Source organism: Ylistrum balloti, unplaced genomic scaffold (genome assembly GCF_031769215.1).
Source record: "Ylistrum balloti isolate Yb309-2 unplaced genomic scaffold, AGI_CSIRO_Ybal_v1 Utg371360, whole genome shotgun sequence".
NCBI classification, from domain to species: Eukaryota; Metazoa; Mollusca; class Bivalvia; order Pectinida; family Pectinidae; genus Ylistrum; species Ylistrum balloti.
Genome location: NW_026782721.1, coordinates 288,925 through 306,391, shown reverse-complemented (window position 1 = coordinate 306,391; position 17,467 = coordinate 288,925). Strand labels below are relative to the sequence as shown.

The window sequence follows — 17,467 nt, the reverse complement described above, 5'->3', positions numbered from 1 at the left end:
TTCTATTGTTACTGTGTGTTGTTACGTCGCTGTAGAGCTAACTGTGTGTAACAAGAGAACTAAAGAGACTATAAAATGTCATCAGAAGGTTTTAATACGTAGAATTTTAATGACTGTTAAGATTATCCTCAACCAATTACAACAAATCATTTCTGTAAGTTATAATACAGCTTTGGATTCAACTCAAACAAAATATTTTTATGTAGCAAAAAATGGATTATTCAATTATTCTACCTTATATGACTGGTGTTTTGTCTGATGGGTTTGCAACAATAAATATTGGATTTATCTTAAGATATATTAATATGGTTAATCCATCAGATTTTAAAGAATGATTTTTTCTTGAAAAATCTCAGGAACTGCACAGAGGTAAAACTAGAGAGTTAACACTTAAAACTACACAAGTGACCAATGTAATTGACCTCAGAACATGAGATTGTCAGATTAAAATGTCATCATTGATGTTTGATACTTCAGAATGAATACCTTGAAGCCCTGACCAACGCCTACCTCAGGAATGGCCTCCTGAATTCTGAAGCAGGTAAGTAACTGATCAGTGTGTGTACCCTCTATCTCCAGACATCAATGTTAGCATGTGGCTGCCTAGGATTTAGACAAAGCATGGTGCCAAAGTTGTAAAGATTTATCAAAGAATTCTGTTTTTGTAAATATGTTAGTGTGCATGTCAAGAATGCTTTTATGTTACATGACCACTCATATCATTTCATGATGCATTGGAAAGATGGCTGTAGGAACCATTGGCCACCATGATTTAACAATGAAATATATAATGATATATAATTTCTTTTCTTAAGTAGATCCACTGTATTTATGTTACATAAATCTTGACAGACCTTGTAGTAGACAGATCTTGAGAGATTGTTTTGACAGACTGACTTTGACTGACGTATGACAGGTTGGCCTGGAGAAGGTTTCAGGCGTATTATCTTTTAGTCTTTTGTGACAGAATAACCTGAAGATTCTTTCACTTGAGAGACTTTGTTACAGACTGATGTTGAGAGGCATTGTGACAGAGTGACATTGAGAGACATTGTGACAGAGTGACATTGAGAGACATTGTGACTGAGTGACATTGAGAGACATTGTGACAGACTGACATTGAGAGACATTGTGACAGAGTGAAATTGAGAGATATTATGACAGTGACATTGAGAGACATTATTACAGAGTGACATAGACATTGTGACAGACTGACACTGAGAGACGTTGTGACAGACTGACATTGAGAGACATTGTGACAGAGTGACATTGAGAGACTTTATGACAGACTGACATTGAAAGACATTGTGACAGAGTGACGTTGAGAGACTTTATGACAGACTGACTTTGAGAAACTGTGATGGACTATAGGTTTGCTAAGAACTAATGTCCATGTCTGATTTGTAGGTGTCACCCTCCGTACCAAGAAACCAGGTAGTTTCACTAGTAGTCTCCCAATTATCTCACCTCTAACGTAACCTGTTAATCAGTATTAACGTTCAGTACAAGTTAAATATATACACTGGAGAAGGATTTAATATCTGGTCATACTATGTTAGTATTATTACTGCACTGTTTTGGTGAAAGATTATTCTTTACTACATGGTAGATTAATTATTCTGGTAAAAACTGGGTTTTAATAGCGACGGTTGGGGTATAACAGTATTGTCATAGTATATACAGCCAAGGCAATATAAATGTTTTGGGAAAATATCAGATCAATCAATACATTCTAAAATCATCCTGATTTTCTTCATTTACAATTTGTAACTCTGTCCATGTTTAGATGAATTTATATGAGATACAAGATTTAGTGTTGGTAACCCTTATGGCTTGTGTATATATGACAAAATGCCTTATAAGGATATGTATAATATAGTGGTACGGTATTTTATTCTATTTTTAGATTTATCACTTTATATTTATGCCAGTATTTTACACAATTCTGCTGCTTGGAAATATCAAGGGAGATAACTCTATTCATTAACTCAACTTCCTTAAGATTGACCAAAACATTAATGTTTCTATACAAAAGTCACCTTAAGTACAACTTGTACAAAATCTATTGGTGTGTATTGAGTCGTTGTAGATTGAGTTTTTATAATTCTGTAATAATTTCATTTATTAGTTATCTCCATTGATTAATTCCTGTGCATGATGATAAAATCTACCCAAGCATGTCTGTGCAGCCTCGAAAATCTTGTCTATGCATTCTGCAGTGGCCCCACATTTCCGTTACTCTGGATCCAACAAAGGTTCGCCCAATATGGCCTTCAGTTTGGACGGCTTGTGTCCGCATCATGAGCAGACGTTTGCTGCTCAGTATATGGCACAACAAATACAAAACCTGCAGTGTGGAGGTAAATGTTCTCAGTCAGTTGACAGTTTGACAAGCATGTTTGCTGTTTATGAGTATGTTCTTGGTACTAATCAAGGGTAGGGGGAGTAAAGATCAGAAAACCGAGCAATTCTCTTAAAAAATGAGTGATGAAAGACGCAAATAAAATGAGAGAAGAAAAAACTTATTTGGTAAAGAAAGGTTTCAGTTAAATTTTTCTATGATGAGTATCTAGCTAGTGCTTTAGATAAAAACAGCATCCAGATGTTTCTGTGTAGAATTTGTATTCACCCTATAACATAGAGAGCTTGTAGATGTAAAAAGTTAAAAAATGATATATGTTGTGCATACCTGAGATGTTTACAGAGATGGCTCAGCTTAACATTAGCCTCTGATATAGAATAGTTCTCTCCCTTCTCATTACCCAGCCTCTATCAAAGCAGTTTAATTTTCTCTTTGGATTTCTTTCTGTTTTTTAATCTCCCTGACATAAATGATTGTGGGAGGATACAGCCATGAAATTGTGTTAGTAAATCTATAATGTGATTCACTCATAATATATTCCAAACTATTGTTTAAATGGGAAGAATGAAGACATCTTGAACATACTCTGCTGTAGTAAGCTTTAGAGACTGTTGTACATTTATTTCAACATTTTGGTTTAAACAGGTAACTTATATATTTTAGTAAATTCTGTAAAATGATGAGTTTTATGAAAAATAAAGTTGATACATTATATTATAATCAACATTATTTATGGTTTTGTTTTAATTTTTTCTTCTTGAGATTTAATTTCATTAATAGTTATAAATTTCCAGAGATATATGATGTGAGGTTCTGTATACCTTTAGCATTGGAATCCTTTCAGTATTTTTGATGATAAACAGATAAACTGTAAGGCCTGTATCAGAATAATTACAATCACTATTGAGAGGGAATTCTATATAATATGAGTTATCAAGTCTTGACAATGTGTTGATTTTCTATATTAAACCCTATAAAGTGTGCCTGCTGTAACAATCTGAGTCTTGTTTTATCCTAATTTCTGTCTCAATCTGTTGTCACTGCTTTTGACTTAATCTACTTTTATCTTTGCAAAGCTTGAACTTTATCACAGATTTGGAAATGGCTTATTTTGATATCCTTGTTGTTATAGTAACTTTATTTGATTATTTCATTGTTTTATTGTTGTTTTTTTAACTTTAATCTGATTTGTAGATTATGTTTTATGGAATGTGTTTATATTGATACAGAATTTTGTTGATGAAAATAGTGATGCTTTGAATGTGTGTCATCAGATAAGACATTAATCAGGATGATTAGAGAGAACTTCCTATTTTCAGCTGTGTTGTTTCCCATGATTCGGGACTACTCTTGACATACCTGTAGTGTGTACAAATATTTATATATACTGTAATGCCTTACAGGTAAACCGGAAACACCTATACCTCAGAGAAAAGGTATTCAGACACTAACCAACCTTAACACTTCAAACCATAACACTCAAACCATAACACTTCAAACCATAACACTCAAATTATAACACTTCAAACCATAACACTTCAAACCATTACACTTCAAACCATTTCACTTCAAACCATAACACTACAAACCATAACACTCAAACCATAACACTCAAACACATCAGTATCTAGTCATAACACTGAAGGACAAACACATCAGTAACTGGTCATAACACTGAAGGACAAACACATCAGTAACACATCATAACAATGAAGGACAAACACATCAGTAACACATCATAACACTGAAGGACAAACACATCAGTAACTGGTCATAACACTGAAGGACAAACACATCAGTAACTGGTCATAACACTGAAGCACAAACACATCAGTAACTGGTCATAACACTGAAGGACAAACACATCAGTAACACATCATAACACTGAAGGACAAACACATCAGTAACACATCATAACACTGAAGGATAAACACATCAGTAACTGGTCATAACAGTGAAGGACAAACACATCAGTAACTGGTCATAACACTGAAGGACAAACACATCAGTAACACATCATAACACTGAAGGACAAACACATCAGTAACTGGTCATAACACTGAAGGACAAACACATCAGTAACACATCATAACACTGAAGGACAAACACATCAGTAACACATCATAACACTGAAGGACAAACACATCAGTAACTGGTCATAACACTGAAGGACAAACACATCAGTAACACATCATAACAATGAAGGACAAACACATCAGTATCTGGTCATAACACTGAAGGACAAACACATCAGTAACACATCATAACAATGAAGGACAAACACATCAGTACCATATCATAACACTGAAATACAAACACATCTATAACACATCATAACACTGAAGGACAAACACATCAGTTACACATCATAACACTGAAGGACAAACACATCAGTCACACATCATAATACTGAAGGACAAACACATCAGTAACACATCATAACACTGAAGGACAAACACATCAGTTACACATCATAACACTGAAGGACAAACACATCAGTAACTGGTCATAACACTGAAGGACAAACACATCAGTAACATATCATAACACTGAAGGACAAACACATCAGTAACACATCATAACACTGAAGGACAAACACATCAGTAACACATCATAACACTGAAGGACAAACACATCAGTAACACATCATAACACTGAAGGACAAACACATCAGTAACACATCATAACACTGAAGGACAAACACATCAGTAACACATCATAACACTGAAGGACAAACACATCAGTAACACATCATAACACTGAAGGACAAACACATCAGTAACACATCATAACACTGAAGGACAAACACATCAGTAACTGGTCACAACACTGAAGGACAAACACATCAGTAACACATCATAACACTGAAGGACAAACACATCAGTAACACATCATAACACTGAAGGACAAACACATCAGTAACTGGTCACACAACACTGAAGGACAAACACATCAGTAACACATCATAACACTGAAGGATAAACACATCAGTAACTGGTCACAACACTGAAGGACAAACACATCAGTAACTGGTCACAACACTGAAGGACAAACACATCAGTAACACATCATAACACTGAAGGACAAACACATCAGTAACACATCATAACACTGAAGGACAAACACATCAGTAACACATCATAACACTGAAGGACAAACACATCAGTAACTGGTCATAACACTGAAGGACAAACACATCTATAACACATCATAACACTGAAGGACAAACACATCTATAACACATCATAACACTGAAGGACAAACACATCAGTAACACATCATAACACTGAAGGACAAACACATCAGTAACACCAGTAACACATCATAACACTGAAGGACAAACACATCAGTTACACATCATAACACTGAAGGACAAACACATCAGTAACTGGTCATAACACTGAAGGACAAACACATCAGTAACATATCATAACACTGAAGGACAAACACATCAGTAACTGGTCATAACACTGAAGGACAAACACATCAGTAACACATCATAACACTGAAGGACAAACACATCAGTAACACATCATAACACTGAAGGACAAACACATCAGTAACACATCATAACACTGAAGGACAAACACATCAGTAACACATCATAATACTGAAGGACAAACACATCAGTAACACATCATAACACTGAAGGACAAACACATCAGTAACTGGTCACAACACTGAAGGACAAACACATCAGTAACACATCATAACACTGAAGGACAAACACATCAGTAACACATCATAACACTGAAGGACAAACACATCAGTAACACATCATAACACTGAAGGACAAACACATCAGTAACACATCATAACACTGAAGGACAAACACATCAGTAACACATCATAACACTGAAGGACAAACACATCAGTAACTGGTCACAACACTGAAGGACAAACACATCAGTAACACATCATAACACTGAAGGACAAACACATCAGTAACATCATAACACTGAAGGACTTCCTAGCTAATTCATACATAAAGTCTACTTACACACTTAATCAATTAGGTTTTTTCCACTGAAAAATTTGTATACAGGTGGTTTTATCACATTTAACTGCATGCAAAGTTTGAAAATAAATTACGATAAAACTATTATTCAAACAAATCTATTTCGTGATAACAAATATAATGCATGAATTTTTCTTCCTACGGAGAAAAACCTAGCGAAAATGTGTGTTTGTGTGATCCCTTACTGTTTAGTCCAGTTTCTTAGTGTGTTACCAGAGAATAGTCACCAGTGTGGTGATTTCCATGTCTACATATCTACCTGCCTTGATATTTCTCACTGATTGTCACAACTAAACATCATGTAAAATATATACGAGTCTTTAGAATTGTAATGAAGTGCAATAACATTCATGATGATATATAGTCTTTTACATCTGTGTGTAAAACATTTCTACAAACTTTTCCTAAAAGTAACAAATTTATAGAACACTAAATGATTGTTACATCCTACTCTTTATGTATCATACCAAAAATTCAGCATCTCGTAAAAACATTGTATTCTGTCCATTCCTACTCGTACACAGAATTAACTGGGATGTAGATTTATGACAAAATTTCCGTCTGATCCTCCATCTATTTCTTGTTGTGATATTAGTTTGAGAAAATTTCAAAATTAAATATCCTCTTAGTTAGTTTTACTAATTACTCATAAAATCCATGTTCCCCACATTTAATTACGTAATGAGTGTCACCAACGTTAAATGATGTATGGTCATAGCCCTGCAACATCAAGGGTGACACAGTGTTTGAAATGGTCATCTAGGAAAAACGCCATTCTATTGTATAGCTATCACATCTGTATGTATTTAAATGTTTTTTACGCTATGTTTAAACATTATTTTGACTAATACTAGATTCTCAAATGAAGCTGAAATTTTCAAATACAAATAAAAAGCAAAGATCAGATAATTATAGTGTTTTACACAATTTGAGTCATGATATTGTCAATTTTAGTTAAACCTGACAAAATCAGGTGAACTGGTGACACTATGAGGATGCCAAACATTCTTCTGTAACAGTTCCATTTTTTAATCAAATTGTTTTTAGTAAAAATGTTTATGTTTGACATTTGCTGACAATTTGATTGATGACAACAGTTGTGGTGATACTTATTAATGCTGTTTTATCATGTGATATGTCAGATACAGAACCACTACAACAAGGGGTCAGAGGTCACCATAAATCCATCAAACCCTTCCATGAAAAATGTAGTGACGATATCCTAGCTAAGTTGTTGGGAATGCCAGAAGGTATATGTAGCGGTGTGCAGTTCTCTTACCAAACCACATTAGTTTTTTTTCCTTTCTACCAAAAAGGAAGGCCCTTGAGAATCCCTCCCCCTGGGGACCTTCAGGGTATCACCCTTACTAACCTCCACGAATCACCTCAGGATACTTTCATGGATATATGAAGGCTAACTTTAAGGTGGTGATGCCCTTACTTTTTCACATTGTTTGTGACTTTGTAGGGATCTCTCACTTTTTCACTGTGTTTGTGACCTTGTAGGGATCTCTCACTCTTTCACTGTGTTTGTGACCTTGTAGGGATCTCTCACTCTTTCACTGTGTTTGTGACCTTGTAGGGATCTCTCACTCTTTCACTGTGTTTGTGACCTTGTAGGAACCTCTCATGTTTTCAGTGTTTTTGTGCTACATGGCATTCCTCACATGTATTGGTAACTACCTCACTACTTCACACTTGTAGAGATTGTTCCCCATCCACGTGTGTCTATGTGTCAGAAATACTTCTATATTTGGTCGGGTTTACTGTAATCACGTTTCATCTTCAACAATACCTGGATACATATAATACACACCCAAACATGTCGGATGTTTTCTACATTCATGTTATTCAACTGTTTCTTCTGTATATTATATATCTAATGTCAGAGAATAACAGGAAATGAAAATGGTGAAAAAAACTGAAGCATTAGTTATTATGATATAGATGTGTAGCAGGTTTAATTGTACATATAGCATTATGATTCTAGCTTCGTACTAGAGCGAATTTTTCTTTAGCTCCATCTATAGAATGGTGGACCAGTAAGCCAGGTGTGATCCCTAGTTACACTAGTGTTTTTGTGTTATAGATGTTATCATATACCCATGTTAAATATAAGAATAACTTCAGTTCATTACTTTCTATATTTCATGAAATTGAAGCAGTATTACATTCCAGTTACTATATCATTTGTAAATGTTTGATAAGTGTTGTGTTTAAATGTTGTTCTATGTATGTGTCTCTGTGTTGTGTCATACTGTTACAATAATAAATTTGACAGTATTTTGTGTGGCCTATATAATGCGCTGTGTCCTGATGATACAGATCTCTATATCGTGTTTTACAGTTATTGTAATGAAACGTGACTGTCTGTGACAATAAATGTTTCTCTATATGTTGTTTTGAACATTTAGTTGTAGGAAGTACTTTGGTTAAGGTGTGGAAGGAACACATGAAACGAACACGAGGACGTCGTAAGATTCTCTCTCTGTGCATAATTAGTAATAAGTGTATAGAGGGCGTGTACTTTTTAGTTGGAATCCGGGCACTAAATGTCTGTAGTACTTAACAGATTTCAGCATTCTTTTCTACACACCAAACAATACCTCCAAAACACTGGGATCATGGTGAAAAAAGGGAGAAAACTATCAATTTCATGTATGTAAAATCAGGGGAAATTACTCAAGGGAGATAACTGTTGGCTACATGTGAGTAAAATAAAGGGACATAACTTGATCAATCACTAGATGGATTTAACAGGAAATTTTTTATGAGATGTAACTAATGACCAGATGTATGTGAAATAATTAGGACGTAACTCAAGGAACTGCTTACATAGACAATGTATGTAAAATTGGACATGAAACACAAGGGCAGCAACTAGTTAACTACATATATGTAAAATGGACATGTGACTCAGGGGCATTAACTGTTAAAATTAGACAATGTAAGTCAGGGGCGCTAACATATATGTGAAATTGAACAAACATATGGACTAGATAAATGTAAAATTGGGCATAACTCTGGGGAGAAAACCAGTGACAAAATTGAACTAGTTAAATATACAACAAATAAATATATTCCTATTTTTGGAGTTAATGTGGTTAAAGATTGATGTTATATCAGCGATGAAGAGGTGACTGGAGCTGTGTAGAAGGGAATCTGTTTCACATTCAGACTACTTCACCAGAAACATTCTTTTTTCCTTTGTAGCAACTCAACTGGTGCTTTTTCTAGGGATTCATTTTCCATTCACCAAGTTTTGACTCATGATCCATTGCAAACGTGTTCTTTTTAATAAAGCGTACCTTTTTTCCTCGGAGACGTTTGATAACGCATATCTATAAGAGAATGGAGCAGGTTTTTTCTACTTATTTCTAGTTTAGTATACAAATCAGCGTAGAGGGTCCTTAACTGGCTTTTTAGCATACTTTACTTAGGGCACCTGAACCAAGAGTTCTCGTGGCCTATTCCTATCCACCTTTCTCTGTCTTCCTGTGCCCATCATACTAAATGTTTTCATAAAAACACTTTTTGAACACAAACTTGGTATAAGGGTCAAGATTTTCGAGAGTTAAAGGCTATTGATTTAGAATATTGAGCAACAGATATCAGATGTTATGTTTTAATGATAAACGAAATTACATCAGATTACTATACAGAAGATTTTCTTAAAGCTTATTCAAATAACCTCTTTATCCAATATCCTAGATCAAATTTGTGAAAACATTCAAAATGCACTGTTTGCCTTAAACTGCTGATTTTTTTTATCTTTATTCAGAAAATATGTATCTAGTTAACATCGTGTTAATCATACAAGAAAACATTATTGTGAATATATAAATAGTCTGTAAACAAGTGTTTCTATATAAATGCAACAGACACAGTGAGAAATGCTTTTTGGAATACAGCATTTCATAAAACAAAGTGATTCTTTATACAGTTTCTAAGGTCTCAATGAGTGATGCTTGTGAAAAATACTGGTTAGAAATAAAAGTTTTTGTACAGTTTCAGTCTGAAGTTTAGTATTTTTGGAGCTTTTGACTTGCGATTTCTTGTCAAAAACTGATGCTTCATGCGCTTACAAGCAACATGCATTTTTCAAATTATTGAGGATATTCAATTAAAAAATCTCTGCCTTTGGAGACAGTTTTTAAAACATGTTTTCCTTAAAATGGCATCAGTGTAGATTTAAATTTATGTAACTTTATATCTATATTTAGTAATGGTGTGATTATCAAGAGAGAGAATGTAAAAGGTTACACACAGTGTGTCACTGTTTACCTATTTATATATGTTGTTTTTGTATACAGAGGCCAATATAGACGACCTGGTGCGGTCACAAATAACACACCAAGCCAGTATTTCACCCATCAATCGTCAGCCTCTCCAGCGCCACATCCTCGAGGTGTCTGCAGCCCAGCAGCGACAACAGGATATGTTACAACAGAATCGTAAACAGGTATGAACCCTTGACTCAGGATCTCTACCGATCCCCTTTACTGATATTCCACACCAGCTTCCCCATGTTTTATCCACTTTACAAGGGTAATCCTCTATAGATTTTCTTTGTTTTTATTTTATTGATTATGTGATTTGTCCCTGTCTTACGTACTTCTTTTTATAGTTTTTATTTTCTGCACAGTACAGTGACTCTTGTGAAAATTAAACTAGTGATTTGTTTTGATGTTGTGGAGTCATATCTGTAAACAAACGTGAAATTTATTTCTGTCTTGTTATCTTTCATAATATTTTATGTAAATGGTAAGCACCACTGAGATATCTTTAACAGAAATGTAGGATAAAACAAAATTTACACTTGTAATTGTATGTAATTGACTTCTGGAGTTTTATGTCTAAATATTTCAAATCTATGATTAAGTTTGATGATGTTTTCAAATCCATTTCAGAATTATGTTTATAAGTGAAGTTGGTGTTATGTTTTTGTGCAGTTAATTTCACTAAGAATTTCATGAACATGCAACATTCCTAATTGTCTTTACAAGATCTGTTTCTGTTTCAACTTTTCAAATTCTTCTTTGAGGAATCTTCTCAACAAAATCTGAAAATTCTTGTATATACAATGTATCTCCAAATTGCTTCTGCTTGACAAAACTAAAAAGGTGTTGTGGATTAAATTATCCTTAGCAATGAGTTAATTAAATTTTATCAGAATTAGAAATCTTTACGAGTCAGCAGTTTTCTGTATTTTTGAAGTTTTCATAAAATTTAATTAGTGTTTTATGTTAATTGTTCAAATTAATTATCATTTAGTATGTTAGCATTGTTGTTTGTAAAATAAAGATAAATAATATTTGGAGTTACAAATCAAGAACTTAATTTAAAAGTGGGTACACTTTATCATGATCACATAATTAATTCATATATTGTAACTTCTGAGAATGATCAGGTCATTACCAATCTATCTTGTACATACTATCATAATTTATATACCTGTCAACTACTGAAAAACCAGCTCCACTCTAAACTTTGTACATAATGAGGAACCACACACATCCCCTTAATTTCTTTCATTCTGTTGGAGACATGATATAGATCACTTTTTATGGTTAATGATGTTTGGTGGCACACATTGTATACAATTTATGCCAGTCAATATGTTTAAGAAAGCAAAGATAGATTTTTCTGATAAAAAATATGATATTTTCATAAATTTTTTATTTCTTTTTGAAATTATATAATATTCAGAGTAAAACCAGTTAGAATAAAGATAAAAAAATATGTGGTGTCACTGAAAATAGAAACTGTAATCAATGGAGACATGTGAAGTGACCCAACAAAGCGGGGTCCTCTTACTACCTTATTTCATCAAAAACTGACAACTTCTCACCACCTCACTCAGATTTTATAAAAACTGACAAAGTAGATAACACATGGGCAATAACTCTAACTTATTGTTTGATTCTTAGTAGCTCTGGCTAATTGAACAAAAAACAATTAAAAAACAACAAAAAAGAAAAAGGGGAAAAAAGAACTCAAACCAATGTTAAAGTTACAGAAAACACAGTCCTTCTATGAATTGTTGTAAGGGAAATTTTCAAAAGGTGCCTTATATTTCTATCAAGATTTAATGACAAGAGTATAAATTTTATTAATGTTTCAAAGTATGATTACAAGACAAATCTATAATAATTCTCTAAAATTAATCTGAAAGTTTAACACTGATAGATAGAAGTTAAAATTGTATACACTAAACCAAAGTCATTTCTCAAGTAATTTGTGAATTTGTGTTTGTTGCTAATCATATTGTGTTGTTTCCTCTTCCACATTTGTTATCAGTACTTTCCTTTGTGTTATAAAGACTTCACCTAATCTAGAACTGTGTAATGGTTTTTTGTGATATTGTTAGAAAATGTCCTATGAGATTGGGACTGAGAACTATTTTATGATAAACAGAGTTGCTTCCCCTGGATAATGTAGTGTAGTACACTTTGTGGTGGTTGGTGAGGCTATGGTTTATGTCAGCTTATGATTCCAGCTGGCTAGTCTTGCACACCCCCGCCAACTCTCCTTTTGTAGTTCTAGACTGTGTTTATTTGTTTGATTTGTGTTGGAGTTTAATTGTTTTTTTTTTTTTTTTTATTATTACATATTGTTTATTTAGTTATTACAGGTTTGTTTATCGATGTTTTATTTCTAGAGAGCTATAATTTCTGAATTTTCCTTTATATCTTGTTCAGTTATATTAGAATATTAGAAGGTGCATGATATAATATCTAGGATATCATACTTGCATGACTCCTGATATAGTTGAGACAGAATAGAGCTAGAAATGGTATAAGATTACTATCAACACATATAAAAATGTTTCTATACTATTACAAAATATGTCATAGAGCAGAGATACATGTTGTATAAACATACACAATCAATATTACTTGGAAGAGAAAATACAATTGGATTTTGATCTACAAATGACAGTGATAACAGCAATGAGGAGAGCTATCAAAACAATTACAGACATACTATAGATACTGTTTATCAGTCCTCACTATATTTTGATGGAAAAAATCCCATTATTTCAATTCTGTATGCTAATTAGGTATAAGATTCTGAGAATTACTTTGATTAGGTTGTCTAGATAGAGTTGTGATTCACTATATACAGATTGGTGTCAGATTGAACAGGATTTTGTGATAGACTAGAATATAAAAATACTTTTTGGTAATTTAAAAAATCTTTATTTGATAAATCATTTCAATTTGTTCTCCAATATGAATTACACCTCTTATTTATGACGGTTTCTGTTTTGTTTACTTTCAGGAGAACAGATCAGGTAATAACGTCATTCGGATGCACCCCAATCCTTTTGACGAGCGCACATCTAAACCTCCCATAACCATATGTGATGGTAAGATTTACTGTCACATACCCAAAAACCAGACCCCACACCTTATTGGTCAATGTTTAAATTTTGAGTCCTCATTGGTCAGATTTTCCATAGATTGTCACCTGATTGGTCAATTCTATTCCTATCCCAGCATATCTCATTCATTCTGATTTCATAAAGTGTCTAATTTGATGATTATTGGTTTTGATGCAGCACAATAAATTTTTGTCAAATGACATTATGAATTTATGAATTACAAGCAGAAATAGCCTATCACAAAAATACTTACAGAAATAATTGTGTTCAGATCAGGTTTAATGTCTGAAAAATTGTACTTTCAGGGTTATTGTGAAGAAGATTTGATGATTTATTTGTCAAGTGCAAAACTATTAATTATAATTGGTAGATAGATTTGAATATATTTCACAAATTTAACACAGGAATTGACTGACATTCACTTCATCATAAATACCATCACTTTACATGCTTACAAAATCACAATCAAAGTAGAAATTAAAATTGAAATAAAGTTGCTTAAATGTCACATAATTGTTATTGTCTCAGACTCTATATAGAAACCACTTACACATTCAACAAGAGAGATCCTTGGAGCCTTTAAACATATCATATAGCTTGTAGTTTTCGCTGGTCAAAATTTCCACAATTTTCTTTTAAAATTATGAAATGATTTAACTAATTAAAATTTTCGTGGTCTGGATGTAAAAGTACATCCCATACGTGTGTGTCTAATTGTTTCACAGACTTATTTTTTCACAATCATTTTAATGTACCATGAAACAGTGAAATTATCATCCTCTATGATTGGCGATACAATAATTTTGTACTTTAGCCTGTTAGTACGATCCAGTAGACACTGTGGGGGAACCTAAAACAAAGATAGAAAGACTATTTCAAAGTTTCCTTTTTACTGCTTAAAGATGTAAGAATTCTTTAATATGATGTCGTAGTTTCATGAATATATCAATAAGTGTAATGTCTAGGGATATATACTTGTATATAGCAAAGAATGTAAAAAGTGTTACTGATGCTATGCTGTGGGAAAAAGTGATAATTTGGTGGTAGGTTATGTTTCTTTAATAACGTTTCATCTTTCTGTATTGTGTAACTTCTATTGGCACAATGATAACAACTCCTGTAATATAACCATGTATTGTAACACCTATAAGATATAACAATATCTATTGTATTGTAACACCTATCAGATATAACAATATCTATTGTATTGTAACACCTGTCATATATAACAATATCTATATGATACTGATATAATTGATCTATTCTGGTTGTTCTTATAACATTGCACAAATACAAATTTTTAATCTTTCTACTTTATGAATCGCTTTGTCAATCATAAAATATTCTGTCATCTTAAAGTGACCCTTTCAGACTTTTTATGAATATAATGCTTTGATTTTTGTTATGATATAGGAATTCTGTATTTCTGTAACTAGTAAAATGAAAATGATTTTTAAACATCCTAAGTATCCTTCAGAAGGATCAATCTTATTAAGTTAAATAAATTCAATGAATTCTATCTGTGAGTTACATCATTTCTTCTGAAGATCAGCTTTTTACCAGTGAGTAGTCTGGCCGAGTTTCCTCAAAAGTTAGAGGTAACCAGTGATAAATTTTAGTCGCTGTCACTGCAAAAAACATTAAAAGCAGAATTAACCTTAAAAATATCTCAGTTTGACTTGTCTGTACAAATCTATAGAAATGCTAAAGAATGTTCCCAATTTAGAGTTGTGTTTCAAAATTTTCACTAAGCACTGGTTATCTTTGGGCAGCCTTTGAAAAACCAGGATAATTTTTTGTTTTCAATTACTCTGTTTGAAAGTTGTTTAGCACTATAGTATGCTAGTATGATTAATAATTATCTACCTCACATGATCAGAAAATGTTCAGGCATCAAATCCCAACATCACCATCACATCAATCAGTTACCCTTCACGTTTTGGGAAATATAAATGGAGGTGAATTTTTACTCAAAATATTAAAAAAAATTGTCATATGTTACTGAGATTTTTATTTCTGTCCTGGGAAATTTTGTTGATGATGAGAACACTGAAATCTATAACTCTGGGCTCTAAGGGCTGTATTTTTGGTCTTACCTTAGTTGGTCAAGAAGTTAAAAATATCTAGTCTCTTTCTTAAAAAATCTTAACTTTTTTTTTTACTGTTTTGTGGGTAATAAAATACAGCTAACAGAAATGACATTTGATATAACACTGACCATTGTCCGAGTCCCTAGATACAGCCCTGTTGCCATCTATTTCTCTGTATATCTAATCCTACCTTTAACTCCCTGGTCCTATTTCAGCCAGTAAATCTGGTCGACCTCGAACTCAGGTGCCTTCTGCTACTTTCGTAAATTATGATCAGTACCATTCAGTGAAGGCCCCACCGGAGGAACCACAGGTAGAGTCAAAGGAAGTGCTTCTGATGGAGGTAGAGAAACTGGAACCAATCTCAGTGGACAACCAGGAGGGTATGTCACTTAGGGTCTACCTCGGTAAACCAACTTGGTCACTAAGTAACCATGGACCAGTACAGAACCCTAAATGGTCGTTTTTTCGTTTTTCAAGGAAGAAAGTTAAAGAAAGTACTGAACGTTGTTAATATATAGCCCTATTACTGATAACCTGTTTCTCTCTATTAATTATATATTCTATACCTCTATTAATTATATATTCTATACAAAAAATACCTGATCATGCATTGTCAATCATGTTCTACTTTTAAAGTTACTGTTTAACATCATCCAGAGAACTTTATAGTCCAGACTGATAATATACTTTTGAAAACCTATAATTGACAAGAGAAAGTTGAGTGTTGAGTTTCAGAAGAATAGTTTTTGCTGTCTTTTCAAGGAAAGAGACAGGATTCTATCAGTGAAATGATTTTCTTATAGAATGAAACTCAGTAAGAATACTAGACGTGATTGATGAAGTGTGATCCACTTGTATCTTCAGCAACACTTTTCTGTTGCCTTGGGTGTTGTTGGTACCAATGACAATTGGTGAGGGGTTTATCAGGCTTTCTCTGTAACCATTATAATCTTTCTTTCTCCTGACTGTGTACAGTAATCAAAGGAATCATTATCAATATTTATTTTGTACATTGTTTGTGCTTTCATGCCTCTATTAGACATTGGGTTATTTCAGAGCAGGATTTTTACCAGTACAGTGTAAGATATGGTAACTAAAGGGATGTTTCTGTCATTACTTTATACACAAGAGCTAGATTTTCATTCTCTGTCACTTTTCAGATGAATCCAAAGAAGGCAAAAAACATAAAGGAAAACATAAAGAAAAGGGAGGTCGGAAGAGTCGGATGGGTGAGTCACTGTCTACCTAACACTTTAATATTATTTTTAATTCAATAATCATTGTAATTTTCATTTGATACATGTGTTTATGGGAAGACATTCTGTCTGTAATGTTTGCAAGGCAATTTTGTTTGTACATTTTCATGTATTTATAATCTGTTTACACTTCAATCATATCTACTTGGGCGTTAATGATGTGGGTTATTAACACTTTAACAAAAATTGAATTCTGATTTACAAGAAAAAACCAAAAAGACCTACAGACTGTTGGGTTAATAATTTGAAACCAACCCTTAAGTCATAATTTCAGGTAAATCCTTTTTCCATGCAGTTAGTTTTCACCAGTAAATAAGTGAAGTCATGAGGATACTTCAAATGAACTTTGGA

The 17,467-nt window shown here is 33.2% G+C and overlaps 1 protein-coding gene across 1 annotated transcript in view; it reads left to right on the top strand.

Annotated features, from left to right (window-relative positions):
• LOC132562185 (uncharacterized) overlaps positions 1 to 17,467 on the top strand; it is a 95,135-nt gene that overhangs the window by 62,678 nt on the left and 14,990 nt on the right. The window contains exons 22-31 of the mRNA XM_060226917.1: positions 478 to 541; positions 1,408 to 1,434; positions 2,220 to 2,360; positions 3,766 to 3,798; positions 7,523 to 7,630; positions 8,795 to 8,854; positions 10,694 to 10,842; positions 13,665 to 13,752; positions 16,073 to 16,240; positions 17,021 to 17,089. Coding sequence (XP_060082900.1) covers positions 478 to 541; positions 1,408 to 1,434; positions 2,220 to 2,360; positions 3,766 to 3,798; positions 7,523 to 7,630; positions 8,795 to 8,854; positions 10,694 to 10,842; positions 13,665 to 13,752; positions 16,073 to 16,240; positions 17,021 to 17,089 — 907 coding nt within the window. The remainder of the gene's footprint in view (positions 1 to 477; positions 542 to 1,407; positions 1,435 to 2,219; positions 2,361 to 3,765; positions 3,799 to 7,522; positions 7,631 to 8,794; positions 8,855 to 10,693; positions 10,843 to 13,664; positions 13,753 to 16,072; positions 16,241 to 17,020; positions 17,090 to 17,467) is intronic.